The 26064-nt window shown below is 47.5% G+C and overlaps 2 protein-coding genes across 2 annotated transcripts in view; one reads left to right on the top strand and one right to left on the bottom strand.

Annotated features, from left to right (window-relative positions):
* Window positions 1-265: 265 nt before the first annotated feature.
* On the top strand, window positions 266-24929 carry LOC149371149 (kelch repeat and BTB domain-containing protein 8-like). Its single transcript, XM_089579529.1, has 13 exons — window positions 266-316; window positions 2810-2998; window positions 3812-3964; window positions 4850-5055; window positions 6212-6412; window positions 9027-9123; window positions 11347-11547; window positions 13692-13914; window positions 15697-15813; window positions 20228-20411; window positions 21634-21831; window positions 22514-22830; window positions 24724-24929. The coding sequence occupies exons 1-13, from the start codon at window positions 266-268 to the stop codon at window positions 24927-24929; spliced, it is 2343 nt and encodes a 780-aa protein (XP_089435655.1).
* Window positions 24776-26064, bottom strand: part of LOC149371148 (solute carrier organic anion transporter family member 4A1-like) — a 32823-nt gene continuing 31534 nt past the window's right edge. Inside the window, exon 15 of the mRNA XM_089564651.1 lies at window positions 24776-24977. Within this exon, the coding sequence (XP_089420777.1) occupies window positions 24950-24977 (28 nt within the window). The 3' untranslated portion in view covers window positions 24776-24949. The remainder of the gene's footprint in view (window positions 24978-26064) is intronic.

Below are 26064 nucleotides of genomic sequence, written 5' to 3'. Positions count from 1 at the left end.
TCGTGGAAACTAGTCGCAGAAAAAGTTCTCTAGCCAAATAATAATAGTAACATCCGCACGTTGAACAGTTTTTATCAGATTTGGCATCCTAGATCTGGAGTCGTCAGAGTATGTTTATTCAGAAGGCCGTACATGAGTAGAGCAGGCACGGAGCACCTGCGGGGACGTAGACGATATCATTGGCATGCGAGTTTTATGAGTCACGGGAATCACTGCATAACATGGTCATTGCAATGCATTCAGAGCTGCGCGGTTGTAGTTTACCATGAACAGTGCTGACTGCCGGCTGAAGACTCATCGCCTTTCAGAACATGTGGTGAGTAGCCATTGAGGGCATATAGGCCGTACGAAATGTGCTTCAGGCTGACGCGCTGCCAGGATTATGCAGGGCAGCGAGACGGTGTCTACGTTTCATGTTTTGTATGAACTCTGCGAGCTTCAAAGTTTGATGCGCCAGTCACGCAGGCACCTGCTGCAAAGGGGTGTCCTACTAGAATTTTAAGTGCGATCAAATTAAGACGTCGCTGAACAGTGCGATTCAGCGCTCATCCATGTGCTCAATATGACACCCACAAGACGATGTGTGCTGTGCCCGGGCCAATGCGATGCAGTTTGCATAGGCATATTTATTTGTTCACTTCCTATCTACAGTAGCCTTTTGTTCATGTTGAGTGAGTCAAGAAAGATTATTAGGGCACAAATGACATACATGAGTCAGATATCCGCACCCGCTAATCACAGGATTACGCAATAGCTGAGATAAGCGTTAGAAAATTTGAAGCAAAGAGCAATAAAATTATTTGAAAATTAAATTTTGCTATTCTGGGCTGATAACTGGAAGTCCAGAAACGGTTTCCTCTGGCAAACAGCTACACTCGTGCACTGTCTTCCAGAGAGCTGTACTTGAATATGTATACTTGTCCTACAAGTGTATTCACGTGCATTTAAAAAACTGCCGGCACACACGGATACATTATTTTTTCTAGATCTTGCTTTATTGATGCCTGTTCTAGAATAGAGGATAATTTAAATTAGCGATAAGCGAAGACATGTTTGTTGCGCAGAGGCTATCCGTAATATATATTTTTAAATATTGCGACATATTTTCTAAAAGTCAATCACATGTCACAAAGCGCGCGGCACGTGACAGTATCCTTTAAAGTAATATGCTTGACCAAGTGGAAGGGTCCCAAACACTGCATGCGTACTAGAGTGAAGGCCCTTAGTTTCAAGGCCTTTATGTCGACCGCGTTTACCCTAAAGTCTTCACCCTAATAGCTTTCCCCCTAAAGGCCTTAAAACTAAGGGCCTTCACCCGAAATGCCTTGAGACATTAGTACTAGTTACTAACTACTACTAATACTAGTACTAATAGTAATAGTAACGGTGGCCGCAGCTGGCAAAGGACAGGGTTAATAGGAGAGACGTGTCAAAGTCCTTTGTACTGCAGTGGGCGTAGTCAGGCTGACGGTAATGATGACTAACTAGTAGTAACTAGTAAACAAATACAGTTAATTAGTGCCCACAATCAGACACAAGTGCTTTCGCACGAGGCGCGGACACGGGCGAGGAGAAAAGCCACACGTGATCGGCGTCGCCACCATTCGCATTGTGACAATGCCAAACTCCGACTCAGAGGCCTGTAGCACAGCAAGGTTTCAAGCCATCATGACCGGCGATGCCGTGCGGCAGAACAACAGAGTTAACCAGCTAGCTTGATTTTATGTAGCAGCCGATGAGGACTTAGCGAACGTGATGGTGTTCAATCTGATTAGCCTCAAGTGCGATCTGAACGAGCGACTGTGATTCGATTGAGATCTGCCGGAAGTGCTTGACCACACAAACAGCCGCTTCCATTGAGAAAGAGATACTTTGGACGTCTCCGGATTGCGCCCAGCCTTCTGACAGTCACTGGCCAAACGCGAACCGTCTTGTGTTCCTGCCTGAGACGGTTTCAGGTAATCCGATTGTCCATTGAGGAATCCGAGCCGGTAGCCCAAAACTATACAGAGATTCTTAACTCCTACAGAGGGATCAGGCGAAAATAATCGCCCCCACACAAACAATTCAATAGAGAAGATGCCGTAGAATGGCGACAGTTACAAAGGGGAACACTCCCACATGCTCAGTAAAATCTACCCCACGCAGTACAAGAGCGAGTGCCCGTGTTGTGGAGACAAACCAACCCTATACCATACCACATGGGCTTGCCAGAAAATAGACGAGCTAGCCATAATAGAAAACCCGAGTGCGGAACAGTGGGAGAGAATGCTATCCAGCGACATCCTGAAAGTCCAAGAAGGACTAGTAAGGCGTGCACGCAGGGCAGCTACCCTCAGCGGATCCCTGGACTAGGGGAACCGACCCTGAAGAGAAGATGGAAGACTCCATCTGAAGCCGCAAAAAAATATTACTGTAAACTAGAGCAAATAAACGTTTTCCACCACCACCATGTCCAAAGGACCATACCGTGCAACAATTCGTTTCATAACGCCTGCATTCTTCGGTGTGCAGTTCATGCAGATGAGACGACACTGCATCGTCGCCAGCAATTTTCCTATCACGGTACATGTTACGCGCATATCATTTGCATCCACTTTGCGAATATTATCAATTACCTGAAAAAAATTTATTGGCCAAAATATTTTATAAAGTTCATTTATGCGTTTTAGTAACACCTTTTGTGACACCCTTTAGGATTGACGATGCTCAGAGTAAAATGATCACTGGCCAGCCACACTCCGTCCGCTTGATCTAAACTGTGTGTAGTGTTCGAGTCGTGCGGTGACCGCCTCCTCGGCGTCCGCAGGGCAAGAGCCGCGAGCAGCAGGCGTCGCAGCTGTCGCTGTTCTGCGAGGCCCTGTGGCTGAAGCACCAGCTGACGGACGTCGAGGTGCAGGTGGAGGCCGAGGTGTTCCCGGCGCACAAGCTGGTGCTCACCTGCCACTCGCCCTACTTCCACAAGCTGCTCATCAACACCAAGCCCGAAATGCTCAAGGCAAGCGAAGAGACCCGCGCATGGTCGGGATACAGTCTCAGCATCTGCACTTCTTACTGAACCAGCATACTGTGCTCATAAAGTTACGAGAAATTCCTAGAACTGCTGATGCATTGTGGGAGCTGCAGAGACAGGAAAGTGGTAACCCATCTGCCTGCTCAAGACGTACCCGGTTCAAATCCAGGAATCCTCAGAAATCTTTGTTCTACCAATGGGTGTAAATTCTCGCCAAGATACTCAGCCTTTTCACGGATGCAAAGCCAGGATGATGTCCCAGTTTAAATGACTTTAACAACCTGGAAGGAATCTGAATATCTGTCGCATTATGGACTTTTAGTTTTGTCGTTAATACTTTGGAAAGTAATCAGTAGCACCCTTGTACAAAAGGTTCTTCGAAGCGAGGTGAAACCATTTACGATTTCACTTCATAATAAAATTGTGGTGCATACACTGTTGCTATGTACCATCTGAGAAAGTCTCACAAAAAACAACATTGAAGCAAATAAATATTTTAGAAAACTTGTTTCAGAAGCAAACTGTGACGCATAGAGCAACCTTCCGCGACAGAACCCTGAGGAAAATCTGCTTTGATCCCGGTTTAATTTTCGGTCTTGTCCTGATTAGTTTGAAACGAATGGCCTGAAAGAAATGTTACATTTTTTAAAACTCAATTTATATGTCCCTTTTCCTGCTGCTGTGCAAATATCAAAATAGCCAGAAAATGCCATAGCAGTGATTTTTACTAGGAACAAAGATTCGCTTAGTCTTCTTCGTGTCCTCTTGTAAGCCGCCTTGCGTGTGAAACTTCTGCAGGTGCAGCTGAACGGCATCACCCACGAGTCCTTCAGCGTCCTCCTTGAATACATGTACACGGGCAGACTGCAGCTGACCTGCCAAAATATCGTCGACGTCTTCCAGGCGTCCAAGCACCTGGACATGAAGCGCATAAAAGAACGCTGCGCCCAGGTACGCATACTGCTAGCTACTCTTTCATGCCCGATTACAGTTCGATTATCGTGCTCAGGATCTGTGCCCGCTATTTGACCTAGAAGGGTAAACGTCGACTCTAGATAGTAATGGACACCTAAACTACACCGTGGGAGTGAAAGACGAAAAAAATAGATGCCGTTGTGAAGGGCTTGGGGATCATTAACGCGCAGTTGCATAGCACAGCACACGGGTGCCTTTACGTGTCGCCTCCAGCAGAAACACGAGACACTTTCCGCCTTCGTCTAGGGCGAGGAAACTTACTGCGATATTTGAAGCGTCTCCTTTCAGCATTTCATGAGAGCGCCAACTCGATGTCTCACCTGAAAAGCATTGGTTTGCTACAGTGTTTTGAAGGGGTAATCTGCAATGATAAATCCTTCTCTACTGCTTGACAACAACAGCGCGGTCGGAACACGGGCAAGAAAGACTGGCACAAACACAGGCGCTCGGTTTGTGGCAGTCTTTCTTGTCCGTGTTTCGACAGCGCTAGTGTTGTCAAGATCTGTAACCAACAAGCCAGCCACTTTATATTAAGCAACTTTTCTACTGGCTCAGCTGTAAGTGGCAGCATTCAGAGCGCCAACTTTGATGCATCGTTTTCACTGTTATATCCCGCGAGGTGGAAAAGGTACCACCTGGCGGGATATAAAAGTGAAAACGGTGTTGAAGAAGGGTTTCCACTTCATTTGGCGGCAGTGGAGTGTAACCTATGGGCACGAGGAGACAGCTTTCGAACGCGTCTGATTGGCTTGTGAAGGCTAAACAGCACCACCCGGCTGAGATCCATCGCCTCGTGCTCGTCGCTTCTACTTTGCTGCTATAACGTTGGTTGACAGACTGCGGGATTAAATGTGGTCGCAGGTGCTGACTAGCTCCCCCGACGACCCCCTGCACGCCCTGTTCGTGTACGTGTCGGCCAAGAAACTGGGCACCAAGCCAGCCTGGCAGCGCGCCTACAAGACCATCCTCGGCAAATTCCACTTGGTGGCCGTTTGCCCCGAGTTCCTCGCGCTCAGCGCCGAGCAGGTGTGCGAGATCCTCGCTGCCGACTCCATAGCTGCACGCAGGTGAGCATACTTCCGTGTCTTCCGCATCATCCGCCTCAGTACACTTGCCGCAACGTCCGCCTCAGCACATTTGCCGCAGCAAGGCGTTGCTTTAAAACTGCAGTCGTAAATGCCGAGGTGCTGTGTCAGTAGGGCGGAGCTTGCATGCTGAGAGGAGGGCAAAAGAGGGCGGCATGGGGAGAGGGAAAGCGCGCCGACGGGCAAGCGAACATGAAAGCTGATGCGGAATCTGCGGGTAATGAACAAGCTTCGTATCATAATGTGAACCCTACCAGGTAATTTATTATGTGTTTTCCTGCTGCTGAGCCTGAAGTCATGGGTGGTATTCTCGCCGCGGTGGCTGTTTTTCAATGAAAGCAAAATGCGAAAACGCTCGCGTACTTTTAATGCACCTTTACCCTGTACTGTTGTGTCATTAAAAATGCCCAGCAGATGTATCGCGTTTCCATTGTTTTTTGGCTAGTGGTGGCTACTTTGGAAGAATTTAAACAACCGGCAAATGTAATGGAAAAGTTGATTATTTTGTAATAAATTAGAAAAGTTTGGTAATCTATGAATGCCTTACAAACACAGACCTCTGAACACTTACTAAAGTAGATGCAGTACATCAGGAGTAAAATTATCGATAATTCAATCGAATGTGTACACTGTTATGCCTGCAGGGGTAGCTTTTGCAGTCTGTGTTTCCTCTGTTGAAATTTAGCTTCGAAATTTCATAAATCTGCTATTAAATGTATTTTGGGCGGTACTGTAAGATTTGTTGCAAATTAAAAGCCACAGCAGTAGCGCAAGCGAACACCGGCAGAAAACGACGAGACAGAACGCTAAGTAATTTGAAGTTCGCTCCCTCAACGGTCGTTTTCCCGTCCGAATTATATGCGAACTTAAACAATAGAAATAGCCTTGGGCGTGGCGTATAATGGCCAGAGAAGCTACTCGATGTTCTGTTAAGATAACATAGTTAATTGCTGTCGCGGTTGGAGGTGAGATTAGGATATTTTTTCGATACGTTCGCCGCGGTTTGCTTGTGTCAAGGCTGTCAGGGAAACAGGTGGTTTTGGTTCAGTAGGCTTATCCCGGATTACGGTAATTATATTTTAACTGGAACTAACTGAACATACCGGGCACGCCGCGCCACTTCTCTCGCGTGGCGCAGCGAGACAGAGCTGTTCCAGGTGGCGCTGAAGTGGCTGGGCGCCCAGTGGCCGTCACGCGAGCAGCACGTCGTCGAGCTGCTCAGGTGCATCCGTTTCTCCGCCATGCCCATGGAGGAAGCCGTGGCTTGCTTCCACCCGCCGCTGCTGCCGGAAGTGACCGCCAAACCGGAAGTGCGGGAGATGCTTAACAACGCCGTCTGGTGAGCGCCGGCTGCCTACCGCTTCATTCCTAATGCGGTGCGGCACTGCTGCAGTTGACTAGAGCCTTGTTTATATGGAGCCCAACGTTGCGGGTCAGGTCGGGGCGCGCCAGATGTCGGGCTGACCAGCCCGACCCCACCGCGTTTACATGAACCGGTTTTCTGTCGGGCAGAGATCGTCGCCACCCCTAGCGTCGAGCAAGCAAACCACACGCATGCCAGAGGAGGAGGAACGCCCCGACGGAAAGTTCCCTTTCTCGACGTAGCTGCTCTTTCCGGTCGGTTGGTTCGCCCGTACACGTGCGCGCTCTCTTCGAGGCCGGCAGCGGCTCGCTTTGATTTCCAATGGGTGAGGTGGCAGGAGAGGAGGCGCTAAGCCGATGCGGCAGGGTATACATGCTCCTTCCAACCTGGTCGGGCAGAGTCAACCCACCCCCTGCAGTCGGGCTGGCCCAGCTCGACTCGACGGTCTCTTAGCTCGACCCCCTAGCGTATACATGAGCCTGACTACCGGTCCTCGGCACGACAGCCTACTTAACCCGACTTTTGTCGGGCTCATGTAAACGCCCAGTAGGGCACTGAGGACTGAGATTTCGTCAAGGCTTCCCAGCTGCGGTCAATTACGGCCTGAAACCTTGATATCAATGGGGGGCATTAGAAACGGAAGGCCTGTCACTTTTCAAACGCACCGACTGCACCAACCAAAGAGGTGGCCACCGGGAAGGCGGTGGCCACTCAAATCACTTGAAAGTCGCCGCCAATGCTGCACTGTACTATCGCGCTCAATATGAGTTGCAACGCGCGGTCATCGAGCGGGGCTCGTTCCGTGGTGTGCCTCCTCCAAACAGTCGCTCGGAATTCTGGGAGAAACTTTTTCCTGAGCGGGGGTGCTGTTGTTTCCTGGAACAGCAGTTTCTCCCAGAATCCCGAGCGACTTTTTGGAGGAGGCACACCACGGAACGAGCCCCGGTCGATGACCTCGCGTTGCAACTCATATTGAGCGCGATAGTACGTGTCCTGCATTTTGGGTGGATCAGTAGAGCAGAGAAATTTCTGTTTATCTTACGGTATCGTGGTCACAGGGTTCGATCGGAGGCACGTTGGTAATGTCCTTGCAAGAATTTATCAGGCTGCTTGGTCTGCCTTTCAGCCGTATCATGGAGCAGTTATGCCCTCCCGAAAAAAAAAAAACAAATTTTAAGATAAGCAGAACCCTCGTCCTCACACTTCAAAACCCTTTGATGTTTAGAGAAGCCATAAGGGCTGCATCAAACGAATGAGAAGGAAACCATGCATCCTCTTTAGAGTTGGTAAAGAAGCAATGGCAGTTCTTCGCTAGGATGCAGGTATATGCAGCGAAGGAAGAAGTTAATTTGCATAAACTTGCTAAGAAAAACAACTCTGTTGCGACGACTGAGAATCGCGCAAACGATGTTCATCGCGATACGAATGCCCATCACTGTTAGACGCGCTTTATTTAAAAATGGAAGCTAACAGTAGAGATTGCTGTTCAAAAGCCGTAGACGATCGCGACCATCGCAGAAGCTGCAGCTCGTGCTCCCGATTGGTCCACGCTGATCTGATCCACATTTAGCGTGACAGATATACAGTAAAACGCATACCTTCGCTTCTCGGCAACATGACTTTTAAAGCTCAGACAGTGCCGTTATGTCTGAGAGCTTCGATCAATTTGGGAAGCGCCTAGCTCTAATGAGAACAACTATTTGCGTTGCCATGGAAACGATGTCGCACATTGTAGTGCATTGGAATACGTGAAATAACTTCGTGACAACTGTGTAGGCGAGATAAGCTTGATTAGTACGTTTCGGTTTTGTTCATCGTATATAAATATAAAAGTTTGAAAGAAAGCTTTCGGGTTATTTTAAGAGTATAGCGCTATGACCGGCTGACACTGTTCATGTAAATAGCCCTAGAAAGCGGTTCACCAAAAATTAAAAAGTGTTTTGTAGGCACGTGAGTTTACAAGTCGTGGTCAACTGCATCTTCCAATGTTTGTGTTGAGCATACTAACTCAGACTATTACAATTTTACTGCGAACATTTACACTGGACTATTATAATAAGAAAAGCTTGCTAGTAAATTTACGACAACTTTAATTTTACTAGAACGGGAACTTAAAAAAATATGACCATAACCAAGAATCGAACTTCGGTTACTGAGGCCACAACGCATGGTCGTCACCATCTTGAACACTACCCGCCCCCTGAGCCCAGTCACGCGTCAACCTACATTACGTGTGTTTTAACGAGCCTGGCTTCTGAGTCGCTTTGGAAAAAAATTCTCCATGGGAGTGAAAGAGGGCTCGTTGGTGCATTCCTGACTTCAGGTTCACGAGTCTCTTTTCCTACTGAAGTGAATGTTTCAATAAATTAAAGACCAGCCCGAGTTGACAAACACCAGTCTGTTATGCTGCGAAAACGGCGGGTAACAGCTATTCAACGGTAGGTGAAAGAAAGTCACAATATTCGTAAGGCACCCTATAGCGATGGCTCAGCGCGTCAACGCAGCGTCCGCTCGTGTTCGTATCAAAGAATTGTCTCATGTTCTTCGCATACGTCGTGATAACCGTCTGTTTTGCACTCATCTTGTGCAGCTACATATCAGCCAAGCAGGTCGGCCAGGAAAGCAAGTTCAAGCAGTACACGCATCCACAACGCCGCTTTTTGCTGAAAGAAAAGCCGGAGCAGTCTGTGAGTATGACGGGGGGGGGGCATTTGTCTTTCAATAATTGAATTGACTCGTTGTTCAATGGGCTGGTAGAGTTTTCATTCCTTACAGCTTCGGAACAAAACGAAGGGAACAGAGGGGAAGCCGACAAACGGATGAGCGTTTAGCGTGTATGTTACGTTTTTTATGATATACTATATTACGTCAAGCTATGCTGTACTATGTTATGTTATGCTATGCTATGTTATATTATTTAGGTTTTAGGTTTTGAATCTGTCTGTGTAGACTATGAGGGACGCCATAGTGAAGGGCGTCGGATGAATATCACCCACCAGCAGTTTGTTAACGTGCACTGACATCACATATCTTTGCCCATGTAGCGATGGATATGTGCAAAAGGGTCATTTTAAACAGCAGATTAGAGTTAATGGAACCAATTCTTGGGTTCATTTTCTCCACTATTTTTAGACACCTAATGAGGCTTCGGTGTCATAGAAAGCGTGTAGATAGATGGGTCACGTAAACTTGCGTTAGTCTTAACTATGCATTTCTTGAGGCAGTGAAAGACTCAATGCTTTGCTTGATTATTTTTTTGAAAAAATCGCCAAGTATTTTATATAGTTCACAAAAAAAAACGCCTAATTACGCTACGGCAGCTTTAGTTGCTATGTTTACCCTTATGTGAGCTCTCTTAACCACTCCAGGAGAGAGATTCTCTGAAGTCGAACTGACTTTAGGTTGAAATCCGGCACATATTTTCTTAGATTCTAAAAACTTTGTTGTGGCCTAAACTGTTGCGAATATTTTTTATGTGTTCGAAATCAGCGATGGACCATAAATTACTACTCTGTTCGCTCCGCTTGTGTTCGTTTTTGATGGAGCCACCAAACACCGCTATCCTCAGATAACACGACTACTAATGAAAGGTTGCTTGAAAAATGCTCGCGAATGTGTCGGCCTAGGGGACTGCCGCAGATATCACTGAAAATTGCATAAAAATCGAGAACCGGAAAACAGTAGCATCAAAAGTATATTGATGCCTCAAAAAAAGCATGTGCAGTTTTTCTGTTTTTTTTCTTTACGTTTCTATAATTCCCTCTCCCCCACCCCCTCTTGTCCCAATAGCTTCGCCGATGTTTCTGCGCCAGTGAAATTTCCCTTTAGTCAGGCCAGCGTTCCGTGTAAACGTGCTCCTGTGTGCTGTCCTTACTTTCACTACCGTCGTGCCTCATAACTGTGCGCAAGCAACTAGCCTTACCATCAGCTTTAATGTGCGACTTTTGCCTAAGGAGTTAGGATGGTGGCTAATGTGTTATGCCGCTTTTACTTTTGTTCAGCCTTAATAACAAGGCTTACCACATATGCCGAAATTTTTGAAAAAATGTTTGTTAGAAATACCATTTGCGTTTGAATGTCCTGCATTTAATTCGGCCTCCGAATCCATTTGGAGGAGCTTCGATTCCGTTCTTGAAAGTGTTGAATACTCATCCGTGGCTATTCAGGAGGTATGCAGTATGGGTCCACTTTTTTTAATTGGCAGGAATCTGTAAGCAAGGCTGAATGCACCATAAATACAGCAAATTTGAAATCGCCTTTTCAGCACCCGTTCATTCTTTCCACATTGCCTGGCATACGACGTATTAGCGCCATTGCAGGGGAAGCAAAGCACAGAGCCGCAATTCATGCAGTAATCAGTGCATATAGAAAGGACCGAGATTGTTTATAAATAACAGAAAATACACAGCACCTTCAAAAAATTCAGGGGGACACTTTGTTGACCTAAAGTGCGGTGAGCCGAAAGCATTCAGCGCGGTGTTGCTGCTTTTGTCACTGATGTGTGGTTAAGATGTTAAGCACACAATTGTTTGTGAATTTTAAATGCTGGAGACACTGGAGGGCGTTCGGGAGGCACCCGTCTGATTCGACGCCTTTCTGCAAACACTCTCCAGCGTCCTAGACAAGGAGGACTGCGTGTGCGTTGGCAGCAAGTAGCGTAGCCATTAGCACGGTCGGCTGTGGAACGGAATGATGGTGGTTCGAGTCCCATCGTGCACGAAGACATTTTTCTCTGGTCTGACTAGAAAAAGTGTGACACCGCTGCTGACAACCTTCTGTTGACAAAGATGAGGCATTAAAGGCTTTCGCCTTAAAAGAGCGCATGACTCAAAGGAAGAATGCCACCCTGTAGTACTGACTGCGTCCGCTCATTTCACTCGCTTATTTTTTTGTTTCGCCCTCTACCACAGCCCGAAAGGGGCATGGGCGATGCAACCACTGTAGCAAGCAGCAGCCGGGCATCGTCGCTGTCTCCGCCGCGGGCGCCGGTGCGGCGTCGTTCGGGAAAGCAGCGGGAAAACTCGCCATCTGCGTGCACGGCCAACGAAGAGGAGGACGCCTTGTCTGTGTCGCCGTCTGCCGGAGACGGAGCGTGTCTTCGCGCCTTGGAGGTTAGTGCCTTAGGAAGACCCCCGTGGGAAGAAGACGACGCGCGTAATCATGTCTCCGTCGGTATAGCCACGCTGCGCATGCGCAAAGAGAAGACAGGATGGATCGAGTGACAAAAAAAATTCGCTGTGGCTTAGCTTGGTTAAGCCCGGTAATTGCGAAAGCAATATCCGTACCTACGCCATGGTTCAGCTGGTAGCGTAGCTGGTGGTGGTGCTTGTGGTTAGACTTGTGGTGATGCATCGGTTATACAATCCAATCCAATCCAAACCAATCCAATCCAATCCATTCCAATCCAATCCAATTCAATCAACTCCAATCCACTCCTATTCAATCCAATCCAATCCAATCCAATATAATCGAATGTAATCTAATGTAATCTAATCTAATGTAATCTAATCTAATGTAATCTAATCTAATCTAAACTAATCCAATCCAGTCCAGTCCAGTTCAGTCCAATGCAGTCCAATCCAATCTAATCTAATCCAATCTCATCCAATCTAATGCAATCAAGGTGAAATGAAGGTCAATGGTGGTCACCGCCGCGGCACGGCAAAGGCGTGAAAGTGCAAGTAGTATTGCTTTCGCAATAAAACTCTCCCCGCTGCAGCTGCTGACGGTGGCCGCTTCCGCAGATGTGTGCTGGCATCTACGCAAAACGAGGAGCTCATGGTTTTGGGAAGCTTGGCGAGGTTCTGATAGTCGTTTAGCGCCGCCGCCTTCGTTGCGATATACAGGATGTTTCACCTAAGACTTTCTGCAATTATCAAAGATAGGCTTTTTAGTAAGAAGAGCGCTTTTTCAAGCATAGCACTGTCAGCTGTGTAATGCGGCAGAGTGCAGCTAGGACTTGCAAATTAGCAGTCTGGTTAACTAGTGTTGAATTGTTAACAATTAGTGATAGCCATGTAGACCATCAGAGGTAATATCCGTATCAGTTAATAATATCGAATCCCTCGGCACTGTGGCCCCACTAATTTTGGCTACATTGCCCCAAAATGCGTGCGCTTTCGAGAAGCTTGCAGGCAAAGCAACCTCTCCAGTGCACGGAACTCGTCGAAATCGCCAAAATGTGTTCAGCCACAGCTCCCAGGGTTTCAAAATTTTAAAAACTGATATGGATATTACTTGCGGAGAACTACACGCCTGCAAATGATTAAGAGGCCTAACAGTAATAGTTAAAAAGTTAACTATTCAATATTAGTTATCTAGCCTGGAAGCGATCACATCTTAGCTGTATTCGGATGTACAGCCAGCCAAATCTTTAGCTGGCGTGCGCGACGGCCGCTTTTCCTGCGCTCCTGCATTCTGAGACGAAGAAAAATTTCGGGAAGGTCACTATTGAGCACAGGCTTAGTAAGCCTGCGTTTAAGTTTGATATTTTCGCAAGTTTGCTCCGTCATAAGCTGCAGGAGCACGGAAAACGCGGCCGTCGCGCACGCCAGCTGAAGATTTGGCCGCCTGTACTCCGCTGCTGACAATGCTATGCTGAAAAAAGCTCTTTTATAACTAAAAAGTCTGTATTTAAAAATTTAACACTCAGGTGAAGCACCCTGTTTATGTTCATGAAATGTGAATAAAAACAGGTAAAATTTGCGCAAGCTTGGAAAATGCAATGAGCATAACTAAAACAGCGTGAACTAGGTGACCAACGAAGAGACATACCCACAAAAGTTACCCACAACTTGCTGATTTGCGTGTGGGATTTCACTCTACTTCCGGCAGGAGTCATGGCGATCTTCTCGAATTGTTCGATGAGACTAAAATAGAAAAAAAAAATTGGGCAACTGTTGGTTAGTCAGCGGCGAATGTTGTTTCTGACACTCTTACTTCAAATTGGAGGCCTTAGGTGTACTATGGCAGCAAAAGTCTGCGGGACGCGAGTTTTCGAAAGAACATTGATTACAGCTCTACCTCACGACCAAATCACCTGGTATTATTACCAGAGGAAGGAACACGTATGTTTCTTGACATCTTCATACTTTGCAGCGACTGGCTTGGGACAACTGCGGCGGAATAAATTTTTTTCCGCATGCCCACGTCCCGTAAACTTTTGCTGCCGATAGCACATTCGAACTGACGCCATTAGCGATGCTTAGCCAGAAGCGGACAAAGAGAGCTGACTGCAACGCTGCCTGGGGCTCAGATCCCGACGGCGGACGGTGAGGAGGCGGCCGAGCAGTGGCTGGGCGACCCGTTGTTGCACGAGATGCTGCACAGCCGGCCGCTGAACGAGCGCACCCGGGTCGCCGAGTGGGACGAGTACGCCGCCAAGGTGTTGCCCGAGGACTCGCGCATTCGGCGGGGCAGCCCCGGGGTGCTCCTGGTGGGCGGCATCGACCCGCACCTGCCCCACCAGGTCCTCACTGGTAGGAACCGGAAAAACGAAGAATTCCTTCCAATGGTTGAAGCATGCATGTGCTCTCTCTATTCCAGGGCTTTAAAACACGAAATGCTCTCAGCTACACCGTTCTCGGCAAACTCCGGCGAACATTTTCAAGGAACCGCGGCTAACATGACGTCATAACAGAGAGTGAACTTGGCGAAACATTCTAATGGTGTGGTATGCAGCCTGGCCCACGGCAAAAAAAAAATACAGCCGATTTAGCTATCTTGGCCAAATGCGAAGTATGTGCGCTAGCACGTCGCGTTTCATTTCACTTTCGGTTCGAAGCTGAGGTTTCAAGGTCGGGCTTTAGGAATAGACCGGCGAAATCGGTGTTTGGAGAGCTTAGTGGTAGCGCCCTATACAATTTTACGACCGCTTAACGCACCTTAAGAGGGCGCTGCGATAGCGCTTTGTTCTAGATCCATTGCACACAGTTGGAAGTTGATGAAGACGACGAAACGCAGTGAACAACCCGAGAGAATGGCAATTAAATACGAGTGGTGATCGGTTGGGCGACAGCATTGCGCTTTCGTGCAGTAGCCAGTGAAGCTAATTTGCAGCTCCGTACTGGTACTAGAGAATGGCACAGGCGCAAAGCAAAAAGGCTTGACATGAACGCCATATTGTAGAAAGTAGAAGCAAAGAGGCCTGACAGTGAAGGACCACTTGAAGAAACTAATAAACGCCACGACGGTTTTTTAGTTTGGAATGAACACATCAATGCGTCGCGTTAGATTGCTACAATGAAACGTAAGTTATCGAAATGGAATCATTATTTCTTTAATGACATGGCTCAGTTTGACCACTCCAATCGAATACTAATGTTTCCTGTGCGGCTTATGAGATGATACGAAGCGAATGCAATTTGTCAGGACTTTACGGAAGGTTCAAAAACGTGTCTAAGCCATACAACATCACGTACAGCCTTTGCCAAAAGTAACCAGGCTGCCGTGACTGCTTGAAAAGACGGGCTTGCGCTGTCGCCAGTCCTCGTCGCCTGTGAGGATAAATTGCGTGACGTGAGCCTACGACATCGCTGCCCACCCTTTGATAAGTGTTCCCCATGTAGCGTCAGAGACTGTATGAGAAGCCCAGTTATTTCTGGTAAAGACTTAATATTGTGGGGAAACGACACGCAAAGTATAACGAAGCAACGTGGAAAACTAATGGAAAGCCCACGAATACCTTATGTTTCCCATAGCATAATTCCATAGCGTAGCTCGTACTGAAACGTTTTAGTAAGGGTTTCCTTAGATGATATAAAAGTGATCAATGATAAGGTTGACTGTGCTGTGAGCCGAAGAGAAAGACCAGAAAACATGATGCTGCTTGGAATCATGTGGTGAGGTCGAAGGTTTAAACCCTGTGAGTTTATTTTTTCAAACGATATGCATTCCTTACATTGTACTGAGGAAGGTATAAGTGACCTCGCTGGAGTTAGTTCCACCCCTAGTACTGCGGAGTTTAATGAACTGTGATTCTTACAGCTTAGCTTGACACTACTTTTGTAGAAAAGCCAAGGATAGGAAAAGGCCAGTTGGGGGGGGGGGGGGGGGGTAGGGCTATGCTGTTCTTGAACGAGAAACTTAACAACTACGTGAGAGGTACGAAACTAGAGAAATGAACTGCTTTACTTAGTCAACGCCTATTTCCTGAGGTACGGCCCTTTTACCCTTTTATTGGTTCTCTAAAAAAAGGTAAAAAAAAACATGAAAGAGAGTAAGGCCCATGCGTTAAGCACTGCCGCCTTTCTGCATTTCAGGCTGCGCCGTGCTGGCCTACGAAGAGACGGACGACCGGTGGCATCGAGTCGCCATGTTACCTGAACCGCGCCACCACCACTCAGGTGCCATCGTGGACGACAAAGTCTATGTTGTCGGTGAGCGCCGGCGTTGATTCATGCGCACGTAATCCGAGGAACAGGCTACTTATTATTTCTTATTTACATATGTTGCCAATCCCGTCCGGGAATTTGGCGGGAAGGGCACTTGAAAGCTTGACAGGTTTACATAACGCAGTGAGATTGCACAAGTTTGGTAATGTGCTAATGTTATTAGCATACTGTAGCGGATTTTTCTCACAGATCAATATAGCGTAAATAGAAAGATAGACAACCTTATCTTTTATATATTTTTAAGAGAGAACGGACATCACAGCTGGTCTACTAGGACCGTGGTGGTCAATGCAGACCCTCAGTGCTCCTTTCTGGGATTTCTGTGCGAAGGCAATGCCGGGTTACGTTGCATGCCCACGTGGTGTGTAATAGTATACCCCTATCCCCGCAATGTGGACTTCTATCCTCATGCGCGGTGGGAAAAATTTTGCTCAGTATGTATAGGGACGGAGAGGTGCCAGTCTAAAGCTGGCGCGAACGTGCCGCCTCCTCTTTGTTGTGCCTTGGGGGGGGGGGGGGGGGGGGGTGAGGCGGAGGGTATTTATTTATTTATTTATTTATTTAGAACATACTGCAGGCCTACAGTAGGCCCAAGCAGGAGGGGCGAATACATAATATATGAAAAAAAGAACAGGTTTAGCAAAATTGACAAATGTTAAATACAAGTTGTAACACAAAATACAGCAATAAATACAAGGCTCAAATGCAAAATACAAAAAGTAAACGTAGAAATAAATGGCTCTCAAATTAAATGCAGTGAAGAAAACATAGAGTCAAAAGAATCAGCTCTGGTTAAGAGATCTGGCGGACACCTGTTCCACTCCTCAGGAATCGTCTGCCAATGCTCCTTATGTGCTCAAGTACTACGCCGTACCGTTGGGGTACAGGCTGCAGTAGCCGCGCTTTAGCCCCCGTTCGGTAAGTGTGGCTTCGAGCGATGGCGTCAGCCGCGTGGTTCCCAGAGAACCCCGCGTGTCCTGGTGCCCCAATATATCCGATGTTTGATTGCGGGGCTTGCGCCCCCATGTTGATGAATGAAGCACATGGCCGTCTTACCTAGGCTTTCTGCGAGGATTCCTGCCTCCTGGATTCCTGGAGGCTTGCTGCGAGTCGCGATGATAGACTCTCAACGCGCTTTGCCGAAGGCTACCGCTAGAGCAACAGCTCTCTCTTCAGCCTCGATATGTTTGTAGGTTGGTAGTGGCGCTGTCGATTTCTTTGTGTGCAGTGTCCATTGCCGTAATTAACAGCCTCTGTTCGTGCAGCATAGCCAGCAGCGTCCATGTATACCACGTTCGCTCTACGCGCCAATCATTTTTCGAGACTCCTGGCTCTCGCTTCCCTCCCGCGTCGGTGTATACTCCATCCCATAACTAACTTGCAGCACTTCCAAAGGCAGAGATCTCCTCAGACAATCCAAAGAGCACGTTAAACGTGTTCATCCGTGCCTAGTCGTCTGCGTGTTATCTGCTCGCGGCGTGCACAGATATGGCTAGAAAAAAAGCATAAATCGAAGTGTATATCTACCAATAGCGTATGCGCTCTTACGTAATCTTAACGCAAGCATTTTGCGGGGCGTTACGGCATTTGTCACATTCGCACTTTTAGATAAGCTCATGCAAACGGAGACTTAACTATAAGCTTGTCCTAGTGACACCATCTGGTAGTTTGAACGGGAAGCATTTTTGTCAACAAATCGAAGCTCCTTTTTACGACTAGAAGCAGCAGAATCGTTACTCTAAATGAAAACGAAATAAAGCAAATTCATCGCTATTATGTTTTGTTATAGGAGAGATGAGACGAAGCGAAAGCCTAGTGTCCCATTGATTACCGGTGAAAGTACTGAAAACAGAAGTAACAACGACGAATTCATGCCGAGGCGAGGGTTCCTTCTTCTAAGGGCGCTGCCATTTTGGAAAAGATGTTTCAGAGCGCGCAAAAGTCGCGCACAGTTAACTTGGGAAATAGCGCAGGTAACACGAGCGTACGTTAAGGCACAATATGAAACAGCGTTTGGTGCATGCGCATTTCAAAGCACGCTGTCCCATATGCCCGGTTGCTTATTTCATATTGGCACTGTATGTCACAGCGTCAGAACGGTGCTTGTGCACTCATCGCAGGTTTGGTAGTGGTTGAGTAACTACTGGGATGGAGTATAGTTCCAGGGGCATGTGCCGTGGAATCTGGAGGACCGTGTAGGACGCCCTAATTTCGTCCGGGAGGTTTGCGACCCATTTGATGTTCTATAGGTAATCTCGGTAGCCGATTCTCTTGAGTAAGATTTGCCGGTCATCTTTAGTAGCAGCTGTTCAATGTAGCTAAGTTTTGGGATGTTCTAAGTTGCTATTAGTTGCGCCGAAGATCGCCAGCTTTTTTTGTTGAGGTCCGCTTTAGAGGGCTGGCCACATTATAGGCTTTGCGAAGCAGGGCCTCTACCTGATCGGTTTCTGACTCAGTGACTTTCGGATACTGCAGACTGTACTTGGCCCTGCTGACGACCAGAGCTCGTACTAGTCTCAACGTATTTTTTTCCTGTAAACCCTCTTGTGGTTTGCTTTATGGGGGTTTTAACGTCCCAAAGCGACTCAGGCTATGAGGGACATAGTCATGGGTTTTCTGGCCGCGGCTTAGGCTCAGTCCCTCGAACACTGCGCCGTGACTCACGTTGTTAAAAGCCCCCTTTGGATTGAAACCCATGATAAAGTTTTCTACGTAAAACGGTGTTCTGGTTAAGAATTCTTCCTTGACGAGGAGAGGACGTCTTCAGTCGGCAGATGGGTGCGGAAGGCGAACATCATCTTGGATAGCAGGTCATTTCTTCCTTCGAGGTATACATAGAGTACGATGAGCCCCACTCGCTCGTAGAACTTAACTATGCACGATGTTAGGATATGGGTCGCTGGCTCTCGTGTTCCGGTTTCTTACAGTGCTTTGGGATGACCACTCTCTCTGCTTGTTTCCGCTCCTGAGACAGCGTTCCAGCTTGCAGCAGCTCATTCATGTCGGTGGTCAACTGTTTGATCCGGAGGGATCCCAGGTTACGCAGGATTGAATCGCCAGTGTTGTTGACCACTCGAACTGCCACATATACCTTGTCTTCGGTAATGAGGTGATCTAGCTTATTGTTTTCAGGACCATGGCAAATTGAAGAGCTTGACAGGAAAAAAAATAAGTGAAAAATCAGAGGGAAACTTAATTCCATAAAGTGTTGGCAATGTGATAGTATTACCAGCTGCTGATGCCTATACTGGAAGTAACATCACTTTAGGTCTGATGACCTCACTTCCCTCCGGCCAATGGAAGTGCACCGGTCTGGTGACGTCACTTCTTTCTAGCAAATGTGAAAATCTTATGATCGACGACGCATTATAGTCCCATGTGGCTTATAATGCCATCACATAAAATGAAAATACATTACCATGACCAGGATTCGAACCTGGGTTATATGTTCCGCAACGCAAGGTACGAGCCACTATACCATAAGGCCATCCCTGCTAGAAACATGCCTGCGACGTTCGCGTGATACTACGTACTTCATGCCAGGGAACTAGCTTCACGGTGACATTTAGGTGCCACACGACGCAGCGCAGTCAGAATACGGTCGCCGCTACAAAGCCTTTGAGGTGGCATTTTGTATCGGTCCTTATTCCGACTGATTCTTTTGCCGCTTTTATTTTGGCCAGGACCACGTTTCATGCCATGTGCAGGAAAGGGCGTGGCTTGCTTTCTTACGTCATAGGCTGCAGCTGCGCCACAGATAAACAATGGAAGGAATGGATCAACAAAATATCTCTAGGAAATGCTGCCTTTCGGTATGTTTTCCCGAGTGCGATCGACGTCTGGGAAGTTTCAAACAGACGAATGCAGATTGATTGATTTGTTGTGTTGAGCACTTCGCTCTAAAAGAAAAATTAAAAAAATTGTATAATTAATCTTAGTCAGTTAACAAATTAAGGCAGAACATATCTGGTTGCTTTCCCCCAGTTGCGGTTCCCAGTTTGAAGTTACATGATACACCATGTATATTTGAGATATGGAGCCCTGGCTTCGGGCTATCTGCTTCTGGTTGGTTGTGTTGAATTTTGCGCGTGGTTCAGAGGGTACGAGGTAAAATTCGTAGTTATTCCTTATTCTCTATGTTGAGGTGGACTGGGACACAAGTTTTTCAAACAGAGTATATGAAGAAAATTACTTCCATCGTCGTTCTGTTGATGCTAGCTGCTCTTCTGCCATGAAAAAAATAATTGGAATCGCAGTTCTGGTGTACAATATTATTTTTTAGTAATTCAGGTACAGAATTTGATTATAGTATGAGTGCTTGTAGTTTAGCTGTTACACAAGAAGGGTGTGGGAAACAGCCGTGAGGGCCAGGTGCATTCTCCCCGTCGGCGTTCCGCAGGCGGCCTGAACAGCCGACGCACCCTGAGAGGCCGACTCCGGCCCCTGGCTTCGTGCCTCTGCTACCAGCTGGGGCAGCGCCAGTGGGCGCAGCTGCCGGACCTGCAGCTGCCCAGGGCATACCACGGGTGCGCCGCCATCGACGGGACACTCTTCGCTGTCGGAGGGCGCGACAAGCGCGGAAGGTGAAGCAGACCCTGCCTTTTCTCGCGCTATTTGCCCCTCCTCTGCAGTTTTTAATCCGGCGGAGACATCAGATGTATCTTTGCTTGTTTTGTTTCCTTTGGCATGATCTGTACAACATTAATGAACATGAATCGCCACATGCGATTCTTATCTCGCGCCTACTAAAGAGTTTTTAACTCAAAATTTTTATGCATCAGTTTCGGTCTCGGGTTCAGCGACCTAACGGTTGCTGCGACATCAAACTACTCTTGGGGTAACGAGGGGCGTAGAGAAAAGGAAATATAATTACTGTTCGCTTACTCGCTGTTATTCCTTTTTTCTGGAACAGGCTAGCATAAAAGGGGATTGAAGTTAGGCAAACAGAAAAACGCTGAAATGAAGCTCTGGAACTGCTTCGTGCTGGGGAATGCTGCTGCGACACTATGTTCGGTTTGATGCATACCAGCAGGCCCCCTTCCATGTTGTCGACTCCGCTCGTGCGTTGGCTGCAGTGCAAAACTTGGCCACATACGGTGTGTATTGAGCATGCACATATGTTACCCCCTTTTTTCGTGTTTCCAAACTTGTAGTGTACGACCAATGTCTGTTTTACCTGAACGCAAATTGCACTGCCTGATGGCTGATTAGCGCCTAAGAATCAACTTCATTATAGGTGGAGCATGGGTGATGTATTCGCTTTTCGTCAAGACCTTCCCAATTGACATTCAGGTATCTACCAGCAATAGTGGCGAAGACATACAGGCAAGGCACTACAAAGGTTTTGTAGTTTTTCAACACTGGAATAGAGCGCTGTCAGTAATAGGAACTCACGATCACCTTAAAAAAGAAATGATGATGGCGTTAATGATGACAATTTTCTTTTTACAGGCGGAAGGGTAGCTTAGCTAAAAAACAGCAGTGGCTAACGCGTTTATTGTGCACTACGTAACGTTAAAAAGTTTTTTCCGAGCATTTTCTTAGTGAAACGAATAAATGGATAAACTGACGCCTATATTTCCTTGACTTGCCTCTCCTTGCCTATATTTTGTAAATTAAAAGCCACGTGCTCATACCGAGTGATTTGCATGGTCCAGTGCCGATCCTGTGACGTACTGGAGGAGGTTACCCTTGAGGTTAATGATCTGCGGCGCGCTATACAGGCTTGGAAACCTCGTACGGAGCAGCCTGCAACTAAGTGCGATGAAAGCTTGCACACACAAAATTGTCCGTTCGATGTCGCAGGGTGCTGGACAGCGTGGAGTGGTGGGCGCCCGGCTCCGACCGCTGGCGCGAGATCGGGGAGCCGCTGAGGCCCGGCCGCATGGCTGCTGCCGTCGCCGCCTCGGACAGGATGCTCTGCGTGGCGGGCGGCGTGGCGCGCACCGACGGCCGCCTGTGGCTGCTCCGTGACGTCGACTGCTACGACGTGCGCGCCCGCAGGTGGGAGTGTTCAGAGTCCGCCGGTCCGCCCTGCTGCCAGTGCTTGAGAGCACGAGAACACTTGAAAGTAGGCAATAAGCATGCTTAAGATAGGGTTCATCTATTGGATATTACTCATTTTGGAGTGGTCCACCTGAGAAAAACTTAAAACATGGCTGCTGAACAACACAGGACATCTATGATATAAAGATCCAAGGATCTACATTGCTCGCAATTTAATTTGTTCAGTGATGACTACAATTCTAGCATAGTCTTCCTTTGTTTCTCCTCACGGAATCCTCCCTCGTTCTCGACACCGTCCTATTCGCCGACGCAGACCAGTGGTTTATCTACATGCGGTAAAGTTAAAACTGTGTGTGACCCAGCGTATGCATGAATCAAGTTTTGTTCAGTACCTGGTTGGCAGTTTTCGCTGTATCATTTCTTTCAGGCTAAGTGCTGCTGTCAAGAAAGAAATTTTGCATGTCAGTGGGAAGAAAAAAATGTTATTTGAAATCTTCAAGGTTCATTAAATTTACAATATAGTAATACAAGACTTACCATTAAGGCAGTCAGCAGGTGAAGGTTCGCTGCCTTTGCACGTGGCTAGTGCGCTCATTAGGCCCTGGAAAATAGGAAGCAGTCTGTCAAAAGCAAGGAAGCAGCAGTGCCAGTGAGTAAGCGCGCAACGTGCTTTTCCCAGATGGTTCCGCGGCCCTCGGCTCCCTTGGCCCGTCTGCCTGGGCTCCCTGGTGTCCACCGGATCGGGGATGTTGGTGCACTTGGGCGGCCTTTCTCAGTGTGCGTCGGCCCCCGCAGGAGGCACCATCGCCGAGGCAGTGCCGGCTGCGGATAATGGCTCCCTCCAGCATGACGAGGCAGCGCCGTCGGAGGTCCGCGCTTTCCGCAGCCGGTCGGACGTGGTCTTCTGGGACCCGGCTTCGGCGGACGGCCGCTGGAAGTCGTTGTGCCCGCTCCCTGCGCCGAGACACGGCCTCGCAGCAGCCGTCTGTGCCGAAGGTGAGACTGCGTTGACGGCTGCCTTAGAAACACTCGCAGCTTAGTCGCCGAAGCGTATAAGAGCTCATTCCATGGTAGTATCCCGATGAAACTGAACGTCAAACCCATCTACCGTCTTTGCCACGAGTAATTCGTCAACGTGGCTTACTCCTCATTCGCATAGTGGAGCCCTTACGGTACCCCGAAGACTAAGAAGTCCCTAAACGAAAGGGGAAGATAAGTGTTTCCATTATACAGATTAATTACGAGGAATTCGGGGCATCGGCCAGCCAGTACGCTAGGCCTAGCGGCATATCACGTTCAGTTTTGTAGCTACTCGGCCATTCTCACAGATGACATCAACACGCTATTTTTGAATATTCGAAGCCATGCGCCATGTGGTGTCAGAAGCGCTTGTCTTGGATGCCTGGTAATGTTATAGTTTGCAGGGTGCCATTAGTGTTACGCAGCTTGGACAAGCAACAAGCATTGTAGCCCATTACTTCTGGCAAGTGCAGTACTGGAGATGTCTTTCGGGTCCCATTTTTGCCCTTTTGTGTGTTGTGCCGTCATCTGCTATATTGCAATGCTCTTTACGTTTAAAATGGTGGTTCGTTAGATGTGAACGCAAAATAGGAGCTATGAACAATTTGGAAAGAATAAAATAGAAAAGCGTGTAACAGTACAGAAGGGACAACATACTGTTGCAGAAAGTAGCCTGAGGGGCGCGCGAAACGAGTACTTGGATAACAGCTGTCATCTACTTCAACGTTTTGTGCGTTGTGGATAATTGAAGCCAGTGCACATTTAACCTCTGTACGGGGGTCCCAAACCATCGGATGAAAACACAGGTCGTCTGCTTTGCTCGCGATTTTATTGTACTTTTGAGATCATGTTAGAAAAGAAAATGGAGTCAACGCTCAGCTTACTTAGCATAACTACGTATAAACGTTGCTAATTTTTTAGCTCATGAGGCATATTCTCGCGTGACTTCGGCGTCAGCATAGTTACGAAGACGATAGAGTTAAGTAAGTAAGTAGGCCGCTGGATTCAGCCCGGTTTTTTGACAGGCATCACGAGCCACATATGTGTCACGGAACCACCACGCAGTTTTCTTTTAGAGACGAAAGTAGCTCATAAAGCTCTTCAGACATGTGAGACGTGTCGTCGTGCTGCGTTATTTGTCGACATTGGTCCACCAGTGACATCATGAGTGCATTCGTATGTCGTCCGGAATGATGTCATCTAGTCATTCCATTATCCCCAACTGCCTACGTCACCGGGAGCAGCGACCAATTGCAGAGGATCACATGAACTGAAAAAGAAACAAAATGTTACTAATTACGGCCCCAGGGCCCCAGGATAAAGTTTTGTTCGTGTCTTGTGTATGTGCTTCCCTAACGGTTTAAATTCTTTGGTTTTTATTCAGCAGCGACACTTTTATTAGCGGTGGAGATGGTTTGCTGCTAGCGGCTTATAGTTAATATCCTCGAGAAGGTACAAAGGAAGGCCAATGCTAGTAACACGATTCCGTCGTAGCCACCCATGCTAATGCAAATGATGTTGTTCTTAAAGATGTACTTACGAAACTTGAGAGGTATTAGGGTTGGAAGAAGTCAAAGAACAATGTCTTTTCGAGCAGAAAACAGATTCACCTTACTAGGAGTGATGCTTTGCGAAAATCGTCACATGAAATAAGCGGTGTAAAAGCGTTCACTCAAACAGCATTTAGCCTTTCTTCATGGTATGCCAATTCTTTGTTTCCCTCTCGCTATTCACCTATTCTCGTTTAAGTTTCAGTCGTCATATGGAAACAAGAGTATGGTATCTTTCAGGCCGTAGCGTTCACTTCCGGGGCAGTGTTTTGTTCAGATGGAGCGAAAGCAGTTTCATAAAAACATTCCTCACGCTCAGAGGAGACCCTGTACGTCCTGGGCGGTCTCTCTACGTCCATGGAGTGGGCCCCGCTGGAAGTCCTGACCGCGTCCACAGCGGATTCTACTGACCGGTCCTTCTACCGGGCTTGCCAGCTGCCCGGACCCCTGGCTGGGTCCCTGGCACTGCCGCTGCCAGATGTCGCCAGCATTCCAGTCAGCCGCCGGCGATCATCCTCATCCTGATGCGTTCATTCATCTTCATGTCATCCGGCCGCTCGGTCGGCGCGTTCTCTAGAAAAAAAAAGGAATAAAGAAAAAACGCGGCATTCGCTTCCGCGTGCATTCAGGGTTTCCAAGGCTAGGCCTGCAGGGTTTTGAGGCGCCGTAAAACACAGTGGGTAGGCTTGTGCTCGTTGCCATTTACTGTCTGTATCTCGCGATTGGGTCAACGTATTGGATGATGGCTGTGCACCACGCGTTACAAATGGGAATATTGAGCACGTTTAATATTTGCTCATTCAAATCGAAAAGAGCACTACGACTTCTGCAGCAATTTACATATCCGCTAAGCTATTGGGACATACACTGACGATTATAGTGCTAATAAAATAGACATGACGCCAAAAAGTGTTATTGTTTAATTTGACCCGTTAAAATATGACCAGCCATGTGCTCTAAACAATAAGATCGCAGAAGAACTGAGGATTGGGCGAGTTGGTGGTGATCCATCGTACAAAAACCAGCGCTTACGAACACGGACAGAGGACAAGGTGAAACAGACTGACGGCGCTGATCGCTTAAGATCGCTTTTATAGAAGTTGTTCTTCTTTGCAACGAAAAATATCGCTGGCGCCAAGGAAATCAAAATGGGCAAGCCCGAAAAGAGAGTGCTTTAAATATCGAACACCCGAAATAGAATGTCTTGGATTTTTCAGCCTCATTTCAAGGCACACATGACCGTTTCGCAGGATGACAGAACTGGGTGCCCGCATTGTAAATCTTATGTTTTTGATAGTTAAAATTTGAGAAATACCCTCGCATAATTTGCGCTTATTCGCAGAGATTGAGTGCGATGTCCCCAGTATCTTTTATGCCCTCTTCTAGTTTCACGCTACTCACGAAGTGTGAGTCATGCAATCGAAGTGAATTTTTAAGAATTCAAACAAACGTCCACTGCAGGGCGAGGACCTCTCCCATATCCGTGCACTTAACTCTGTTATGTGCCATCTGCGGCTCCTCATCCTAGCAGACTCTCTATACACGCCCCCTCGCTGACTCTCCTATGCCGGCCCCTGCTACACTTGCCTCTTTTTGAAATCCACTCCGTTACTTTTAACAGCCATCGGTTTACTTGCCTTCTTACTACATGTTTTGCCCG

Source organism: Amblyomma mixtum, chromosome 1 (assembly GCF_055824585.1).
Source record: "Amblyomma mixtum isolate Tamu chromosome 1, ASM5582458v1, whole genome shotgun sequence".
Taxonomy (NCBI): domain Eukaryota; kingdom Metazoa; phylum Arthropoda; class Arachnida; order Ixodida; family Ixodidae; genus Amblyomma; species Amblyomma mixtum.
The sequence above is the reverse complement of the archived record's forward strand: the minus strand, read 5'-3'. Positions and strand labels throughout refer to the sequence as shown.